The sequence below is a fragment of the Chrysemys picta genome, chromosome 2, assembly GCF_011386835.1.
Source record: "Chrysemys picta bellii isolate R12L10 chromosome 2, ASM1138683v2, whole genome shotgun sequence".
Classification (NCBI taxonomy): domain Eukaryota; kingdom Metazoa; phylum Chordata; order Testudines; family Emydidae; genus Chrysemys; species Chrysemys picta.
This window is the reverse complement of record NC_088792.1, coordinates 217,219,501-217,240,620: the sequence shown is the minus strand read 5'-3', so window position 1 is coordinate 217,240,620 and position 21,120 is coordinate 217,219,501. Positions and strand designations below refer to the sequence as shown.

Sequence of the window (21,120 nt, the reverse complement as noted above, 5' to 3'; positions counted from 1 at the left end):
AGTTCAGATTCAGATCTAGGGCTCAGTTCTTCTCAGCATCTGAGCTCTGCTTGACATAGGATGTGGAGATGTCTTCAGAGAGCTGCATTCAGGTCCCTAATTCTGCACTAACCCCGTCCTGGCATTAAATAGAGAAGCCCAGGTGCTGGTCTGACTTATGCCTCTTGTCCCCACCCCACTCCTGACATGTCATCCTTCCCACCGTTCTTTCCCTACAATTAGGTGAGATGGGGGTAGCTGGTCCAGATATGGCTTTATGGCAACAAGGAGTTCCCCCTCCATGAAAGGATTTCTCCACTGGCCAGTTGCAGCCAGATTCCACCTATTTGCACTGACTAAGCAGCACAAAAAGGCTGGTGTTTAATGCAGAATCTGGTCCCCAGACATCACAACTCAAGCCCATCTCTAATAACAGTAACGAAAATAGCTTTGCTATTATGTCCTTTGTCCTAAGCAATATTGCAATGTAAACTGATTCCATAATGCCTTCTATATAATATGAATGCTAGATGACCATGAAAACTTCTGTGCTTCTCAATAATTGTGCAATTTCTTCTAATTGAGGATATACTGTGGCAAAAATATTCTCAGACAGCAAAGCTTAGATAGCTAGGAGAAAGCACAGAGAGAAATGCTGTCAAAGGTCAAATTCTGAGGTGATTTCTGCAACTGTGCCAGGCAAGAAATTCACACAATTTACCTTCCGAAGTGGCAGATGTCAGGAAAGCTCACCCCTGTGCTCTGCTGCCAGGATACCATGAGGAAGTGGAGGGCTCCAACAGCACTAAGGTTAAGAGGTTGTATGTAAAATCATGATGATGTCTCTTGATAATGCCCACCCAAAAGATCTGAGTCACTTTTATATCAAAATTCCTACCTCTCCGTATTTGTATTTTTTTAAAAAATGCAAAGGCTGGTCCTGATAAAGGCAAAATGATGGACTTCAGTGAGAGTTTCTATCAGCATCAGGACTATAGCATGCAATGCACAATGAGTAATGTGTTAGATTTCACTTTAAGAGCTCTTCTCACACTCAAGTCACAACCATGTTTAAAAATGGTTGGTTGCTGGTAGGGCTATAATACAGCTTTCCTGGAAATAGGCGATTGCCAGCACATCTTCTGATGATTAGCACCAATGCGTAAAATGACTGTTCAGTTCTGAACAGATAATTAGGGATAATGTGTATATCATTAACCCGTTGGCTTTCTTTTTGAATGAGTCTGTGTCTCTACCACTGCTGTCTTTTCTTCTCTAAGCTATACTTCTCAAGGTGTAAATGATCTGTCAGACTCTCATGAGCAGAAGAGCAGGAGTGATAGGACTGTCTCCTCTCACCCTGTTCTGGCATATGACTCTCATGACTGAGCAACACGAACAGGAGGAGGGAAAGCCTAAATTTGTCTCCAAGGATGGAAACGTGTGAGTTGGAGTTCTCCCCTCCACTGTTTCCACCAAATATTTTTTAATCTCCACCCTACCCTGCTGTACTTTTGTACTCCCAGAGTGCTCAAAGTGGGAAGGAGAAAGTGGGAAACTCTTCTAATGTTATTTGGTAGTAGGAAGTGGGAGCGGGAGCAGGACAGTGCGGAGTCTATGATACGTTAGGAATGAGCACACCTAAAAAGGTCTTCTCAGAATTGTAGATAATTTTTGTTCTCTTCTGTTTTGCTAAAATTTGAAAGCTCCTCATATTTCATACCTTGGTGCTTTGCACCATGTGCCTTTTACTCATATGAATCAGTAAAGAATAAAAAATAACTTCAGAAATACCGATACTACTCCCTTTTTGGGGAAGAAAGTATAACAGCTCAGCTCCTGCTTACTTTGAATATTGTGCTCCCTGGTTATGGTGCAAAACAAGACCTTCAGGGGCTTTAGCCTGCCTGCCTATGAAATGTATCCCCCACATGAGGGAACTGACCAGGTATTGGTCCTGCCACAACCAGCAGATAGCTGTCTGCACTGAATACATTCAGCATCTGTCCAGCTCTAAGGTCTGAAGCAGTCTTTTGAACAGGAAGCAGCTGAGTTCTCCAGACTGAAATAGGAGACCATGTGCAAGACAGGACAGCTTGTGAAGGACAGGATTCGAAAGGACAGAATCATCCTTGCTTTTTTGTTACTCCCTGTACCTAGCAAAGACAGGTGATCCACTCCCACACCGTTGCGTTTCTTGATGCCCAGGAACACTGCACATGCAATCTGCAGTGCTGGTCTACAGTTACCACACATCTGTCTCTGAAGCTTCCTTCTTGACTACCTGCAGCCCCACTGCTTGAAGGGACTTCAAATGCAGCCTTCTTGGGATACACAGAGACTGCAAGAGCCACCAACATAGAACAAAAGTGAGTGGCTAAAGCCAAAATCTCACCTTCAGAGTTACTGACAGAGCCCGAGCTATTTACCTGGTAACAAGTCTGCTCATCAGCAGCATTACACTACAGACATGAAGAGCCTACATGTTTCAGAGCAGTTACTGTGGGCAAGGGATTTGGCATAGAAAAGAATGGGGGAAAAGGAGAGGCAAGAGAATAGGAATGAAAATGTCTGTTTCTCCAATACTTGTAGTTCCTAAACCAGGACTAACTCATGGATGATGACCTCAATGGATGGTCCTCACAAATAAGAACATGATTTCCCAAACTAGATTAATGGTGCAGGCCTATAGGAGAACAAATTCTACTAAGCCTGATGTTCCATGTTTGGAATTTAAGGAGAAAATTAGTTAATTAAACCTGTGTGTGTCACGCAGTAAATGAGGGGGATGGGAGCAGAGAGAAAACAAAGGAGAAATGAGGGAAACAATGTGGGTGGTAAGAAGAAGAAAAACTACAGGTGAAAACTGAGGGAGCAAGGACAAAAGGTGTGAATGAGATCAAAGCAGAGAAGAGGCTTAAAGGTTCTATAAAAATAGGATGGGAAAAATACACATCTGGCACAAAGATCATAGAATAAAAATGGAGGGGGAAAGGAGAACAAAGAGAAGTGGCATCTTTTTATTGTAAGTTTTCCACATACATACATACATACATACTCAGTGAGATTTAGAATAGTGAATTAAGAGTGGTTTGTAATCCATAGTATTGAGGCACTATTGTCCCCAATACCGTATACGACAAGTGGTGCACTCAAGACTGAGAATGGAGCAGAGCTGTCCTGCCCAGCAGAAAGAAAATGCCAAACTATTCCTGTCTCGCCAAACAGGACTGCTCCTCTCTATTCATGGCTGCGCTTCATTGCCCTGTATGCAGTTGTTTACCATTACTGGGCAAACTAAAAGATAAGATCAAGGCAATGAAGGTATCTTTTAAAAAGTTACTTTCCTCCTGTACCCCATCTCCCACCCCCTGACAAACATAAATGGCTTCAAACTAAACAGAGACTGTATTGACCACCATGGCTTAGAAGCTCCTTCTAGCAGTGAGCAAGGGTAAGGTGTCCACACTGAGTTTTTAAAAAAAAATCATCAGCTTTAGATATCCTTGACCATGGGATACAATATTTTTGACCTGGATATGGGATCTTGCAGGGTGGATAGTAGCTCTTCTGCTCCTTATCAGAGAGGTCGAAGAGTGTAGTGCTAGTCAATTCATGCCCTTCCCAAAAGCATGGGTCCTGCTGGGTTAAGTCTTATCACTCTTCCTGTGCATTGGCCACAAGAGACTAGGGACTGCCTACTCCTCATGATGCTTAGTTCTGTGTTCCTTTTCTCCAGCCTAATTATTCTCCCAAGTATGACGAGGGTAGAGTTCTGGATAGAGTAGAGTAGAGTTCTGCTCTACTCCACGCTGATTAGGCCTCAACTGGAGTATTGTGTCCAAGTCTGGGCACCACATTTCAGGAAAGACGTGGACAAATTGGAGAAAGTCCAGAGAAGAGCAACAAAAATGATTAAAGGTCTAGAAAACATGCCCTATGAGGGAAGATTGAAAAAAATTGGTTTTGTTTAGTCTGGAAAAGAGAAGACTGAAAGGGGACCTGATAACAGTTTTCAAGTACATAAAAGGTTTTTATAAAGAGGAGGGAGAAAAATTGTTCTTCTTTCTTAACCTCTGAGGAAAGGCAAGAAGCAATGGGCTTAAATTGCAGCAAGTGGGGTTTAGATTGGGCATTAGGAAAAACTTCCTAACTGTCAGGGTGATTAAGCTCTGTAATAAATTGCCTAGGGAGGTTGTGGAATCTCCATCATTGGAGATTTTTAAGAGCAGGTTAGGCAAACACTTGTCAGGAATGGTCTGATAATACTTGTCCTGTCATGGGTGCAGGGGACTGGACTAGATGACCTCTCGAGGTCCCTTCCAGTCCTATGATTCTATGGAAAGCAAACAGTCTTGCTCCATCCCAATGAGACAGAAGGGTTGCTTATTGGCAGAAGGAAGCACTGGGATGAATATCCAAAGCTGGGTTTTGCATCTTCTCTTGAGGCTTTTTACCCAAATTGTTTACAGCCTGGATTATGAAGTCCCAGCAGAGGTTAACAAGTATGTTTTATCATCTTCAGCTGGCCAAAGAGGCTGCTACTAGCCCTCCATAATGTGGAACTCGCATTGGTCATCCAGGTAGAACTGGTCAGAAAATGGGGGGGTGGTGTTCCCCCATGGAAAATTTTGACTATTGAAAAATAAAAATTTTCATCTGAATGAAAATTTTGGTGTTTGGACAGAAACTAGAAAGTTTTCAGTTTTCTGATGAAAGGTCAAAATTTTCTATAAAAAGCAGATACTCTTAGCAAAACAAAAAAAGTGTACCTAAAACCCCAATTTTTCATCAAGAACCAGTTTTGACAGAAAAATGTTGATCAGCCGTACACTCAGGCCTTTGTCAGTCTAAAGCTAGACATTTCAAATATAGTCTTCTGAGTACTCCCTTTGAAGCCTGCCCACTGGTGCAGAGTGCAGCTGCCTCCTTTCTGAGTAGGGCCAGCCATTGCGAGCATACATCTTCACTCAAATCTTCTGGTTTGATTCTGGGTGAAATCAAAGATATTGGTGATAAATATTTAAAGGCTTAAATGGGAGCCCATTATCAGAAGGACTGCCTCTAATGTTAGATCTTGTTGTGGCTGGTAAAATAATCTAGCATTTTCTGTCAGTTCCTGGGATAAAGGTCTCTAGGACTGGAGAATAGAACTTTCTCAGTTGAGAGTCCCTGCCTCTGCAATTTCACTCCTCTTGGGCGGGTCTGCCAGAGCCCGCCAAATTCTACTGAACTTGAGAGCACAATGCAAGAAGTGAATTTGGTTTACTTTCTGTTTTTTGCCTTTGGCTCTTTTGGTACCACAAATGACAATATTTTTGCTAAAATTTCTGTAGGCAGCAACATTGGTTTTGCAGTGGAATCAGTGACAGGTAGTTTATAACTGCCTAGCATCCTGCATCAATGACAGGAGCTCTATAGATCAATAATACAAATAACAAACTTTAGGAAGTAATACAAGCTCCCTGCATTAAGCCTGCTCTGCTCTGGTATTCACTCAAATCTGGTGGGATAGAAATACTCCTACTTGCTTTTGCTGATCATCAGTCAGAGTCCTACCCTTTCAGAATGACGGAGATGGTGATGGATTGGTGAGTATGTGAGCACACCTTCCTGAATGTGACAAGACCGATAAGTGGAGACTGTTGGGGAGGAATTTAGAATTAGAAAGAAGTTGGTTAAATTATTGTTTCTAAGCAGACTTTTCACCTTCTACCTGAACAGGGATTTTCTGTTGCCTCTATCTCTTCACACTATATCTAGGCTAATTTCTGAGGTTATTTCTATCAGGGCAAAGTGATATGCCTCAATAATGTGGGTCAATAATGTGGGTCAATATCAGTGGGGATAGATGGAACATACTGTATCTTTTACCTAAGAGGAGAAGCATACCAGAAGAAAAGTTTACTTTCACAGGGTCTTTCAATTATCTTTTATCTTTCAATTATCAATACTTCTATCTATCCAGATGAAACCGGATGGAATGGAAGTGCCCAGATAACTGAGAGACAAGGTGGGTGAGGTAATATCTTTTATTGGTTCAGTAAACCAATGAACCAATAAAAGATATTACCTCACCCACCTTGTCTCTGTAGTATCCTGGGACCGACACGGCTACAACTACACTGGGTAACTGAGAGTTTACTGTATTTACTATTAATAAATATAGGGAACATCACAGACAATCAGATACCTTGTAGTCTGGTTAAGTAGCTTACTAAGAGATGGTGAATGGGTGGTCTTCGGTACAGAACAACTCATTATTCCCTGAGTGACTACTACAGACACTGGGGTAGTTCAGAAAAATATATCCTTTATCTACTAATTACTACTGTAGGTAGCTGAGCAGTTCTCTTCCTGGACATGGCCCTCTTGCTAATGGAGGGTGTAAAAGTTCCTTTTATATTACAGTATAGTAAAATATAATCCAACATGGTTTTATTTAGCATTTTTCATATAAGCGGTATCAAAATACACTTTCCATATCAGATAATATCCGTATAATACAATCTACATAACACAGTGCTATGTTTATGATTCTTGGCTCTTCTACAGCAAGTAACATTCCCCTGGATGCTCCAAATGGCAGGAGCTGTTGAACCGGCACTGAGAGTGTATGGAGGAGCCAAAAAGAGGCCAGTGTTCGGTGGCGTTGGAACAGTTTTTATAGTGGGGGTGCTGAAAGCCATTGAACAAAACTGTTAACCCTGTATATGATGGAACCCACTTCAAGCCAGGGGGTGCTACCAAATCCCCAGCACCCCTAGTTCCAGCCCCCGTGCCAGTGTTGGTCTAGAGGAGGGATTAGAATGGGCCACTAGTGAAACACAAAGTCCTGAGGTAATCTGAGCAACTGTATGACGGGTTTAAAAACAAGGAGGATAATTTGTGAATTGGATCCTGAAATGAATGGAGAGCCATTGGAGTTGTTTGAAGATGAGAAGTCATGCTTCTTTGTATAGCGAGAAGATGGACAGCAAGGTTCTGCACATGCTGTAGTCTGAAGATCTTGGAGAGGCCATGTAAAGAGGAGTTACAACAGTCGAAGCTGGAGGAGATGATGTCATGAAGGATTTCAGCTTAAGAGGAATCAGGGAGGAGACTTAGGCAGGCAACATCATGGAGGTGGAAATAGGGAGATTTGTATATGTATGTTGTGACCAGGACATGGGAAGTCTTCCCTAGTGGTCAGAGCAGGAGTCTGGAGCCAGGCAAGTCAGATACCAGGAGATCAGAGTTTGAGAGATGCCCAAGGGCAGATCTGCAGTCAGGTATCAGGAGACCAGAGTCAGGCAGTAGGAGCAGGTAGCCTAAGAAAACAGTCCTAAGCAGGGGAAACCCAGTTGTGAGGACAACTTCCTGTTCCTGTGCTTGGTTTAAATAGAAGCAGGGAACCATTCAGAACCCTCAGAGTTCCAGGAATCAGATCCCAGGATTGGAGTCCTCTGTCAGTTGAGCTTCTAGTTCTGGCAACTGTTAGCAAGTCACTGGGTGGCAGGTTGGAACTTACTGGCTAAGAGCCGTGTGGACTGGCGTTTGAGAGCAACGGTCCCTGACAATGTAAGAACTGAAAGAGGAAATAGAAAGTTCAAGGTAAAATGATGAAGCTAAAATTGTAGACAGGACAGGCAAATGGAAGCAATGAGTTTAGGAGAAAATGATAGAAGAGATGGAGCTGTGAATGGAGATGTTCCTAATGCTAAAGAGGAGCACATCTTTCTTGAAGGTATTTAATGTATTATTTAGCTTTAAAGTACAAAAAGACGCCTGAGCAAAAGCTCTGTGCTGCCTGGCAACAATTAAACTCACAATCCACATACGCAAAACACCCAATATTGGAACTGGAATGAAAAAAATGAACATACCAGCCAATGGGGAGAATATATTCCATTCCTGCCCCTATAAAACCTGTGTCCTCAACTCTCCTAAAAAATACCCCTATAGATGTTTTAAGTATTCTACTATACGGTATAGGCTTGATTTTTTTTGCAAATGTACAAAATATATTCCCTGCAACTCTACCCAAAACTCAAACTCTCAGCCATCCCCCCAAAGACCTATCATGATCATCTGAATTGGTTACAAAATGAAAAAAAAAATGCAAGAATTTTATCAACATTCTTTTCCTGTGTTCTTCACTGAATTTTGACAGTTTTTCATCAAAATGTAACCAGGTCTAAATATAGTTATTTTAATTGCTTTTTATACAGTACGGTGCAACTTTTAAAAGTGTACATGCACAACTGCACAAGGAAAATGTGTATGCAAATGCATGCCTAGTTTATGAGCACAATTACTGTGATTACCAATTTAAATGCATCTAGTGGGGGAGGGATAAAGGAGATTGAAATGTGGAGTGAGGAGCGGGAAGAGAAGATGGAAGGAGAGAAAGAGAGTGACCTAGGGAGGGAAGTAGACTGGAATAAGGGAAGAAGAAAAAAAGATAAGAATAGGGGAGTGATTTCAGAAAATTATAAAACATTTTTATATGAATATTGTTTCGTAAAACACAGAATGTGGAGTGAACAGTCTTGTGATAAATTGTTATCTCAACAAGCTCATCTGCTTGGGAGATAAAAGCGTAGATTGTTACTGTAGCCAATCAAATTTCAGTTTGCTAAGCAAATGGCTTGGATGTACAATATGTACAACATCTCAGGGACATAGAATATCAGGGTTGGAAGGGACCTCAGGAGGTCATCTAGTCCAACCCCCTGCTCAAAGCAGGAGCAATCCCCAGACAGATTTTTGCCCCAGATCCCTAAATGGCCCCCTCATGGATTGAACTCACAACCCTGGGTTTAGCAGGCCAATGCTCAAACCACTGAGCTATCCCTCCCCCCAAGTAGTGCAGACATACTCTGCACTAGTTGCACAAACAAGTTAGATACACAAATACATGCCATATACATGTATTTGTGTATCTATAATTTCAACTCTTGCCTTAGAACTGGAAGCTGCAGCTGGTAATGAATGCCGTTCCCTATTAGTGAGCAGCTGTGAATACTTGATAATACCTATGCTCAGGTTTCTGCACTCTTTCTGGGTGCAGTCCAGGTTGTTGATTATGATTAAGGCTGGTTGTTTGTCAGGCTCTCATGGTTTGTTACTGATTCTTTGATCGGTTTTTGTAGTTTTTAAACAAAAGTTGTGGCTACTAAGTAGCTCCCTACTGGGCTGCATTAGCTTTTATTTGTTTTTTTTGTTTGTTTGTTTGTTTTTAGAAAAATTAAGTATGTAGCCCTTATGGTTGTGAAGATAATCTTACAAATGTGAACCATGTGTAACCAATGCAGTGCTCTCATCCCAAACATACCAACACATAGTGCTTCTGCAAGATGTTCCTATTCTTTTTGGTAAGATGTGTTTAAAAGTGAAAACTGCGTAACTAAGAAAAGTAAAAAATGTTTTATGTATGTAATGGTGATCCAGTGGGCTGTCCCCTGCCTTAAATATCTTTTGCATATAGTGGGAACCCTTTGTCTCAAAGGGTTGATATCCACACCAGTCAGTGGAAAAACACTGGTATCCCAAGATGGAGTTCAGCACCAGGTGACCTGATCACATGTCCCTGTAGGGTCACAGCAGCCATAACTCAGAGGCTGTTTATAGCGTCCTCAGAAAGCCACTCCCCACCTCCACCCCCACCCCCAGTGGGAGATAAGCTTCTTCTAAGACCTATTATTTTCTCCTAATGGTTCATTAACCTGAATGGGCCCTTTCCAGCCAGCCATCTAGACAGAGTGTCTTTTACCTAGTGAGCGTTCCCCATGTGTAAACACATTTATAATATAGATACATATTCAATATTCCTAACTTCAGATACAAAAATGATACATGTATATAGGGTGACCAGACAGCAAGTGTGAAAAATCGGGACAGAGGGTCGGGGGTAATAGGAGCCTATATAAGAAAAAGCCCCAAATAGCAGGACTGTCCCTATAAAATCAGGACATCTGGTCACCCTACATGTATACAAATAGGATATTCAGTATATCATATTCAGTAAATCATAACCTTTCCAATGACACCTCACATGACTTATCTTGCATAAAATGCATTATGATTATGTCATAGTCACATCATAATAATATTACTGTGAAGAATATGGGGTGAAGGGTCACACCTCCCCCTTTAGATTACTGCCAGAGGGTTAGTCACTGGCTAATGCGAAGGCAGTGTGTCGAATGCCCTCTTTAGGGTTTGGTTATACAATTCCCAAATGTTACCAAACATTGTAGTGCCATCCACAGGTGTTTTTGCAAAGTTCTGCGTTTCTTTTCCCAGCTTGCCTGAAAACATTCTTATGTGTATGTGACAATGCGGTTCTGGCGGAACCCAACTGAGAGTGCCAACTCAGGACAAATTGCTCAAACAGGGCAGTTACAGCCCAAGGCTGGGGTTTTTTCCACCTCTAAGGCAAACCCAACCAGCCAGACTAAGAGGCTAACTGGCTAACCGCAAGTCTCACAAGCAATCTCCTTAGACACTCCAGTTTCCCAGTATTATCACCAGTGCCTCTCGTTATGGGGACAAATGGTTATGAAAACCAATACCCAAGTAAAAGAAAAAGGTTCTCCTGATCCCAAAGGACCAAGCCCCAGTCCCAGGTCAATATACAAATCAGATCTTACCCATAAATCACGCTGTTGCCAATCCTTTATCTAAAGGTTTATTCATAAAAGGAAAAAGAGATGAGAGTTAGAATTGGTTAAATGGAATCAATTACATACAGTAATCTCAAAATTCTTGGTTCAGGCTTGCAGCAGCGATAGAATAAACTGCAGGTTCAAATCAAGTCTCTGGAATACATCCCTCGCTGGGACGGGTCCTCAGTCCTTCGTTCAAAGCTTCAGCTTGTAGCAAAGTTCCTCCAGAGGTATGAAGCAGGATTGAAGACAAGATGGAGATGAGGCATCAGCCTTATATAGTCTTTTCCAGGTGTAAGAACACCTTTGTTCTTACTGAGGAAAATTACAGCAAAATGGAGTCTGGAGTCACATGAGCAAGTTCCTGCATACTTTGCTGAGTCTCAAGGCATATTTGCCTTCTCTCAATGGGTCCATTGTATAGCTGATGGTCCTTAATGGGCCATCAAGCAGGCTAGGCAGAGCTAACACCAGTTTGTCTGGGATGTCACCCAGCAGCATAGCATAAGTTTAAAATACAGACAGTAGAGAGCCAATATTCATAACTTCAACTACAAAATTGATACACACATATAGACAGCATAATCATAACCAGTAAACCATAACCTTGTCTTAGACACCCCATTTGACCCCCTTTATACAAGATTTGGGTGCCACTACAGGACCTTGGTTGCAACAATGATCTATATGGTCCCAGATTATATCAATAACGTCACAGTGTAGCATTGTTAACATAATGCAGATATCAATATCTTTTAGAGTTTCCCCTTCCACACAGCAGACCAGGTTTGTTATGCTTTCTCTGCTGTGCCAAGCTCTAAGCCTGTTTACGGGTATTAGCTGAGAAGCAGTATCCATATAGGACTTCCTTGACACCACTCCTACCATGTTTAGAAGCTTTTTCCAAAAATTATGCATGTTACACATCTTTAAAGGATTTACCATCAGTACCAAATTCTTTGTCATAACCAACAAATTGCATATTATGAGACTTAACAGTACTAACAAATTAATGACAGGGAGGTGTTTCCAAGTATGTTCATCATACCACGCCTTCTGTTTAGACAGTCCGGATTGTTCAATACCCATTGTGTTTTTCAACCCCTTCCTGAACCATAATGTGTGTTCAGATACTAGTCTTTCTTTCCCTCTAGTGTGTTGTCCAGTATCCCCTTTAGTAAAGGTTCTCAGTCCATGTATGTTGTTGGGGTTTTGGAGAGGTAATGATTTAAGAGGATCTAGCATGTTACAGGCCAACCCCCTCCAAGCCAGTGCTGTGCCCATGCAAAAAATCCACACACACCCCCTCCTAGGGTTTCTTTGTAATTCTCACTCCAAGCATTGGGACTTTCCCCACCCCCTTCTTCTAGAGGGCTGTGGTCTTTCAGCAGCTTTTTCTTAGCTGCTTGGTGGATCTTATCTGCCTGGGAAATGGCTTCCTCCTCCCCTTTCTCAGGTGGGTCATTAGCATTTTCACTGACTGTCAAGTCTTTAGTAGGATTCCCAGAGAGACCCTTTAACAGCCACATTGAAAAAAATCATTTCCAAGTAACAATTGTGGTGGGTTATGAAGTACTGCTGCCACAGTCAATTCAGCTTCTAAATCCTCAGTTTCTATGTGCACTTCAGCCAAAGCCACAAGGATTTTGTGATCTACTACTAACAAAAGCTTTGCCATCTGTCCTGGCAGTATGTCTTTTTCATGAACAATTTTTCTCCTGACCATAGAAATTTCTGCACCTGTATCCCTCCACCCCAGGAGTTCTTGCGATTAATTTTGACAGCCTTTATGTGCTTCCTGCCTGGCCGGGAAGAGACTATTTTTACAAACCCTGTATGATAAGTGGCAATTGCCTGAGGTGCCTCTGTGCTCCGGGTAGCAGCGTTCCCATGGGTTGCTTGCTGCCTGTTTGCTAGTACTACCCAGCATAGGGCATTTATTCTTCAGGTGCTCAGCACATTTACAGTGGTAGCACCTTCTGGGCTCTTCTGTTTTTACAGGAGATTTGGGACGAGGACTAGAGGAATGGACTTGGGGAGGTAAGCATCCAGCCTCCCATCCATCCTCCTCCTTCTCAGAGGTAAAACGGGAACCCTGCTTCCCACCAGACTAAAAACCCCTCTGCCTGTGATTTATTGCTAATAGATGCTTGGGTTTGTTCAAATTCATTAGCTAGAGTAGCAAGTTCATCAACAGTTTTCACCTTTTTATCCCATAAACACTGTTTTACATCATCACTACATATATTCAGGAAATGTTCCTGAGCAACAAGATCACACATTTCTTCAAAGATTTTAATACTCTTTCCCCTTACCCACTTATCCATCAAATCTCTCATCTGGTTTACATATGTCACATTACTCATCTCAGCACCCTTCTTAAGTCTTCTAAATTTTACTCTGTATACTTCAGGTGTAATCTGAAACTGTTTTAAAACCATTTGCTTGAGTTGGTGTTAATGAAACAAACTGGAGAGCAACTCCGGTGAGCTGCACACACCCATGTGGTGTTCTGAAACCCTTGTCTCCAGGGCACATCTCCAAATTCCCACACTCACAACACATTCCTTTATGAGGGAGCATCTCCAAATCATATTTTTTCATAAATATATCCCTACAGGAGTCAGTTGAACAGGCAGTGAGGTTGGAATCTGGCCTCTTGCCTGCCCTCCAGCAGCTCCTCCTCTCCTTTGCTGGGTTCCTCAGGCCTTTCTCTTCTTAGGCCTCTCAGTCTTGGCCACCCTGACCCCTGGAGGCATTGGCAAACTTTCTTTTCCTCCTGCCCCTGGTGGTGCACACAGAGTGGGTAGCAGGTTGGGGGGAGGGGCGATGAAACCCAGAGTTGAGAGCTTGAGGGACACTGAGAGAGGGTCATGAAGGTCCCAGAAATGGGATGTTATGTGGCTAAAAGGATTTTATTGTGGGGCTCTAAACAGGGCCGGCTCCAGGCACCAGCTCAGCAAACAGGTGCTTGGGGCGGCCGGGGGAAGGGGCGGCATATCAGGCTCTTCGGCGGCAAGTCCTTCGGTCCCTCGGAGGGAAGGACCTGCCGCCGAATTGCCACCGAAGAAGAAAGCGGCGCGGTGGAGCTGCCACCGAAGTGTCGCCGATCGCGATTGCGGCTTTTTTTTTTTTTTTTCCGCTGCTTGGGGCGGCAAAAATCACAGAGTGGGAGGAATAAAAGGAAGTAAGTGGGCTGAGAATCAATGTGTGAAAGAAATAGGTAGGGGAGTCCAGGGAAATGAGAGAGACAGAAATAGTAGTAAAATAATTTAAAGTGGGAAAATGGAAAGGAAGAGAAAGGAGTGAAATAAGAAGATGAAAGGGAGAGTAAAGGGAGAATAAAGAAATGGATGGAAAAGAGAAAAGGCAAAAATGATGCACTGGGCATATTTATATTTATTTTTCTGTCTGACTTTTCCTCCTCCAGTCTCCCAACCCAACTGGGCAGTGTTGCTGTTACTCTCACAGTTCATTTGCCCCTGCCTGCAGGGTGCCAGGTGTTCTCTATGGATTTCGGTCTGTGGTTTCTCAACACCTCTCAGTTGAGGCACTTACACAGAGCCCTAAATAAATCAAAGCTCATAACTTTAAGCACCCATGCTTGACAATTTTGGCCCTTTTTGTTTTGGGCTTTGTGCTCCTGAATTTTGTGCAACACTTTGACTACCATTGTGATAGGAGCTGGGCTGTAGTCCACGAAAGCTTATGCTCTAATAAATTTGTTAGTCTCTAAGGTGCCACAAGTACTCCTGTTCTTCTTTTTGCGGATACAGACTAACACGGCTGTTACTCTGAAACCTATAAAAACTTATGATATAGATAGAGTGAGATTCATCATATAGGTCTTGATGGTAAGCCCTCTAGAGTTAATTGACTTCAACATGCTTTGGATGAGTTATATGGATGTGCATCTAGAATAATAATAACTTCCATGGAGTTACTCCAGGTCTACACTGGTCTAGCGGAGAGAAAAATTTGGCCCTGTACCTTGGTGTTCTGATGGAGTTTTTTACTACTGTTTTGCTTGTTGTGACTTAGTGTGAAGTATACACAAAGAATAACAAGACAACCAAAATCTGATACTATTAGGGGAAGCTTAAAGTATTTGACTCTCTTGACCGCTGCTGTGTTTTTGACACTGTGAGTGGATAATTTTTTAATGAAATAGTCATCTGTTATTTATCACCCTGCTCAGGGGAAAATTCTGAATATTTTGTGTAAAGAAAGGCTTCAAGGAGAAAATGGGTGTGTATGTGTTACCATTATTAATGCTTCTGTGAGAACTATAAAAGCTTGACAATTTTAAATTCTGCTTGAATTTTGGAAAGTGATCTACTAAGGCATTATTATTTCTATATTTATGAATAACTTATTACTGTTCTAAACAATGATTCCTACCAATGAATGACTATCGCCACTTCTCCCTTTATTCTGCCTTGGAAGAAACTTTGCTAATGTAATCAGGAAGAAACTTGAATACAAAACAAGTCTTTGTGAAAACCTCTCATCCAGAATTTAATTATCACAGGAGAGTCATTTATAGATTGATTTACTTGACTTTTCCTCAGACTGTTGCTTTAATATACTGAAGTAGACAAGATGATAGAGAAAAGGTCTCTGTTACAGTGATCATAAGGGTTTGTATTGGGGCTGGAGAAAGTAATTTGTGTATATGAAAGAAAAAAATCATGGAATTCTTTAAATACCTTCTGATGTGCTAATTTAAAAACAAATTTATTTGATGAGGAGCCCGGTAAACCTGTTAATCTGGTACATTAAAAAATATCTTTTCTTTATTAGTCGCCTGCACATAGCTATTCCAGCTACGACTCTGGTAAGAACGAGAGCATAGGCAGAGGTGCTGAAGATCTGTCTCTGAACCGAGGAGATGAGGACGAGGATGACCATGATGAACACGAAGATGCTGAGAAGGTTAATGAATCTGATGGGGTGGAAGCTGAGCGACTGAAAGCTTTTAATGTAAGTCCTGCAGCATTAACTGCCTTGCTTAACTTTACTAGTTTCCTTGTGTACTGTTATTTATGTATAAGTTTGGCAATATTAGAGGCACATTAATTTACAGAAGGATCCTTTTTAAAGCACATTAAACTCTCACCAACAGACACCAGTTTTACTGTGTTTTATTTAGAACTATAAGGCAAAGTGCCATCTTTATCAGTGAGGAGAACTAAGATGTGTTTTGTGTATATGTGCATGTTCATCCAGTGGATAGAGGGGGGGGGGACTGCAGCTAGTTTATAGGAGGAGCATTCCAGTGGTCAGCTGTTTTCTCTTGCTTTCCCACTGTATGTAATTATGCATGATAACACAAGCAATTGTTCAAACTAGGAGAATAGTAAATATGCAGTTCAATAAAACCAGGGAGCAATCATAACTTATTGTTAATAACAAAAGTTAAGTGCTGCCGATTTTCACAATCCATTGTGGTGTATCTCACAATTTCTATACACTATAGACTATTCTTTTCTTGTCTTTTTTATCAGCCCTAAAAAAAAAGTCCTTTAAAGAGTTGTTTGCTTAACATTTCTGGCTTCCCATTACATAGCTTCTTCAGCGCACAGAAAAAGTATCTTCCTATCAGTAATCAAGACTAGGAAGAGAAAGAGAGCAGCCCTCCAAACCCTTTTCCTCTGTCTCCCTCTTACCAACAGATGTTTGTCAGGCTGTTTGTAGATGAAAACTTGGACCGAATGGTCCCAATCTCTAAGCAGCCCAAAGAAAAGATCCAGGCTATCATTGACTCATGCAGGCGACAATTCCCTGAGTATCAAGAGCGTGCCAGAAAACGCATACGTACTTACCTCAAGTCCTGCAGGCGGATGAAAAGAAGTGGTTTTGAGATGGTGAGTTTTGATTTAAAACCCAGCCCTAGTTTCCATCAAAACCCCATATGTAAATCCATGGCACTATTTCGTTTTCATCTTAGTGTCTTTTTATTTGGTAATGTCAGGTCAGAGGTTTCTTCCCCCCCCACTCCCTTTTTCATCTTTCCTGAATTTATTCCCTTTGTTCACTGCTTTAAAAACACCTTGGGAGAATATAGTTCACAGGTCTGTGTGAATCCATAGAAAGTGAGGACTCAAGCAAGATGTGAGGAGAGAAACCAATGGGAAGAGTATCTCATTTATATATTTTTTTCCTTTCCAACACCGTTAGAGAGGCTATTAAGTTAGTGACGTCTTGCACTGATGTGGAATTTCTTTGGAATTCTGCTAACTGTTTTTCGGGGAGATCCAAGAAATCTGAAAATAGGATCCATCAGAGCACTACGGTATCCATAGTAATGGTCCGTGAAGGACAGATCATGAAAACTTAGTGACTGGAAAGATGAAAGACTTTTTTAAAAAATCTGTAGTAAACCAAGTTTTTATGACAAGTGCATTGACAGTAGCTTTAAGTTTAAGGTGATTTGTTTGTACTTTTGGATTTATTTAGCAGTCAGTGAAAGTAGACCCTGCCTTCACTATCTTCTTTGAGTTGATATTCAGGTGTACAGATGGCATTCAATATTATTAAAACATCCCTGGCAGATTTTACAGTTCTGTCATTTATTTCCCAGGGTTTATACCTCATTATTTATTCACAGGTTATGAATACTATGTTAGTGTATAACTGGCAGTATTTCTAGACCCTACACATCCTTGGACTCTTGTGTTGCACAAAAATGGTAAAGAATAGCTCTCCTCACAGCTTATCAGTTAGTCAACTTCAGAATCATCAGAGAACTTTGATATTTTCACAAACCAGAAGAGACACTAGCAAATGAAATTGTAGCATGCTACGTTTGATTTATTTCTCTCTCTCTCCTTTAGATAAGATAAAATCACTTCATCATTACAAACATCATTTATTAATAAAGTGTATCATTTTTAAAGAATAAATCATTTGAAAACCCATCTACATATTACAAAACTGGGTTCAACTTTAATTTTCTTTCTCTCTTTCTCTCTCTCTCTTTTCATAGCAGCCTGAATATAGTACTTGTGAAGTTCAGATGATGGTTTTAAAATGTTAGTTGACAAGCTTAAAAACAAAGTACCACATTTGATTGTGGGGCAAGACCATTATAGTATGAGATATAAAATGTAGAGTCAGAACCTTTAATCCTTTGTAAACTTTCATGATTCTAATTTACCATGCAGCTTTATTGTCTGAGACACCGGGTTAATGCTACTTTCAGCCAATGGAAACTTAGATAGAAAGAGAGAGAATAAAGGACATCTGTATAGATGTAAGTGCTAAAGACTGACATACTGTGTGTCAGGTTGTAGCCATCCAGAGTAGGAGATGGACAAAAAAAATTAAATATTTTCTTATAATACAGTAAGTAGCATCTTTTCACATCCATTCTCTTTGGCTGAAGATAATTCAGGAGTATGAGATATCACTGTGTCAAATATTACTTCATTACACTAGCACCCAAAATACATACTATACAGCTAACTAATGCTAATAAATGGTCATCTTGTTTTGCTATTTGGCCAGATTGTGAACCCCTTACTCACACTGATGAGCAGTAACTCACATGAATGAGTAGAGTCCTATTTAAGTCACTGGAGCTACTTGTGTGAGTAACTGCTCACCAATGTGAGTAAGGGGTTTACAATCTGGTCTATAACAATTAGGTTGATTTGATTTCAGTGGACTAGTCACGAGTATAATAATGATTACTCATGTGAGTACTTCTTTTCAGGTTCAGGTTTATATTCCTGTTCTTTTCAAAAATATCATGAGAATTATTATAAAGTAGGTAACTTTTATGGCACAAAAATCTCCCTACTTTGGAAGTGTTCGATTTAATCAGATCTTGTTGTGGTTTCAACCTACTTTAAAAAAGAATGTGCTTTGACGTGTTTCAATAAGGTGGGCAGGGCATTGCTGTCTGTGCCAGCAGTGACATCCCTGGTGGGTAAGAAGGGAAATATGCCAATGCTTCCCCTTCCTTAACTCTCTCAAACTGAAGCGTAAACCAAAAGCTTTTAGAAGAACTCCGTGGAAAATCTCCCATTGACTTCTGTGGACAATAGGTCTGGTCCTTGGGGCACTAGTGCCATGTGGCCTTCATGGCTTCATTTCAGATCATTCTGAAAGATAGAACCCATCAAGAAGATGTTATAAAAACATTGTAATTTTTAAATTAGCTTGTCGGTCTGTTACTCATATCAGAAAGCAGTTTTGAAAAATACTACATTGGACAGAGACACTTGGCTAGCTGATTATTTTAAATTTACTTTCCATTTCACTGGGGAAAAGAATCATTTTGTCTGGATAATGACATTTGTGCAGGACTATCGTGAAAAAGACATGTTGGTGTTGATTTGAATCAGGTGTTATGCTGAAATACAGCAAAACAGGATAATGGTATCCTCAGGAGCTATAGCGCTACTGTCATTATATTAAATAGGATGTCAGATAATGATCTCCACAGGAGATGCCTTTTTACCCTACATGTATTTAATATAACTTATCTTTCATTTTGTTCAGGGCAAAAATGATACATTTTGAGCATGTAGTTTCAAGAGGAAACAGAATAATCTGATAATGTATGTGGCATATGACAATTCAGCAATACTTGTGGAATAGCACAGCTATCTACAGCTTGGTGCTATGGTGTTTAAGAGAAAATGTAAACACTAAGTTTAATTAGTGAAAGACTCTGTGTGGTAAAGAATATGAAGCATGCCTGAGGCTTGCTTCTGTCACTTATTTGCCATCTGTAGTCCAAACAACACCTCTTACTGCATAACAGGCCAGTTGTAGCTCTGAGGCACTAGCAAAGGTTTGGTCTCATGAGTGTTCATGTTGCTAGCTAATGTGCTTCTCAGTATTAATATCCTGTTTTTAAAAGATTGCTTAAGTTACCCTATTTATACTTGTGACAGCTGACCATTGCATGGACCCCAAATCCATTTGCTTAGTTTCCTGTTAAAAATATTCAGCGAAAAGAGTTTTCCATGTCTGGAATCTTTTCGCTCTTTGATTATTTAGCTCTTAAATGTGCACCATCATTTTTCTTCTAACATAAACATATCCATTAAAAGGACATTGTCAAAGTATTTCTTGTCAATTGTAAAATCATATTTCTCCTCCCAGTCTCTTTGGTTTATAATAATCCATTGAAAGATTGAAACTAGATAATGTGTTTTCTTAATCTTACCATTTAATGAAGAAGGAAGTTGTTTAGTGGGACTGGAAATCGGGAGATCTGGGTTGTAGTCCTGGCTCTACCACTGAAGTACTCTATGATGTTAAGCAAGTCATTTAATTGCTTTCTCTTGGTTTTCCCTCCTGTAAAATGGGGCTAATAATACATACCTACTTCATGGGGGTGATCAAAAGGCTTAGTTCTTTAATATATCTAAAGTTGCTTCAGGTCCTCCAATGGAAAGTACTCTATAAGAGGAATGGCCTCTCCGAACTGATCCATATGGCTACTACACTCTTCTCCTTCGAATCCTTTCTCAAGACTCACCTCTGCTTACATGTCTGTGGGAAAATGGCACCTGGGAAAGTCTACGTAGAAGACCACTAGTGCTTCCTTATGTCTGTTTACATATTTATATTTCAGAAAAGAAACAAACCTATAGATGATCTGAAAACACATACTAGCCTAAGTAACTATGTGGTTTTGTTACTGTTACCCTTCTCCTTCCTCCCCTTTTCACCTATTGTTATTCTCACTTGCTGTGTCCAGACTTAACTTAGGCTCTCGTTCTGCAATGTGATATTTGTGGGTAGACCTTTCCACCCACATCCATCACTGTGCAAGATCAAGGCTGCAAGCTCTTTGAGGCAGAGATTGTGAAAAAAATACAGGAAAAAACAGCTCCCAGCACAATGAGGCCCTGATCCTGACTGAGACCAAATTAATAATATCAAAGGACACATTATTATTTATTTATTACAAACTGGCAAGTACAGGCTAATCATAAATGGCTTTCCCTATGTGAGTTCAAGAATGGATTTGACAGCAGGGACACGGAAGAAAGGAGAGACAGAATGCCTGAACACGTTCTCCCAGTTAGGACCTTAACTGCGACCACCCCCGCACACCCCATCCCAGCACAACAACAAAAACAAGACAGCTTCCATTTTTTTCATCGTTCCATCTTTTACCACTCCCATCATTTGCCTTTTCAAAGCACACAATTCTTGTCTTGGTGAATGATAGGATTAAGGTAGTAAAAGGGCAACTCTGAGTAGTTCAAACAAGCCTGATAAATACAGCTTATTGAAAAATGGAAAAACAGTTTTGTGAAAATTTTTGACATTTTGAATTTTTTCCAGAATTTGAAACAAACTTTTTGGGGATAGTTGCAATTTTTTTTAATTGATTTCTTTAATTTTCAAATTCTCCCCTTTTTTCTCCCCCCCCCCTTTCCCCCATAGTGCAATACAACTGATGATGATGATGATGATATAATGATCAGACTTGTTTTTTTATTTTTTTATTTTCTTTTTGCTACTT

General features: G+C 40.7%; 1 protein-coding gene across 6 annotated transcripts in view; it reads left to right on the top strand.

The window, feature by feature from the left end:
• The window catches only part of NOL4 (nucleolar protein 4), a 260,634-nt gene that overhangs the window by 186,345 nt on the left and 53,169 nt on the right, over window positions 1-21,120 (top strand). For 4 of the 6 annotated variants that reach the window (XM_005279955.5, XM_005279959.5, XM_065585459.1 and 1 more), the window contains 2 exons: window positions 15,432-15,611; window positions 16,304-16,495. In XM_005279955.5, the coding sequence (XP_005280012.1) occupies window positions 15,432-15,611; window positions 16,304-16,495 (372 nt within the window). The remainder of the gene's footprint in view (window positions 1-15,431; window positions 15,612-16,303; window positions 16,496-21,120) is intronic. The other 2 variants (XM_005279957.5, XM_065585460.1) reach the window with 1 other exon arrangement.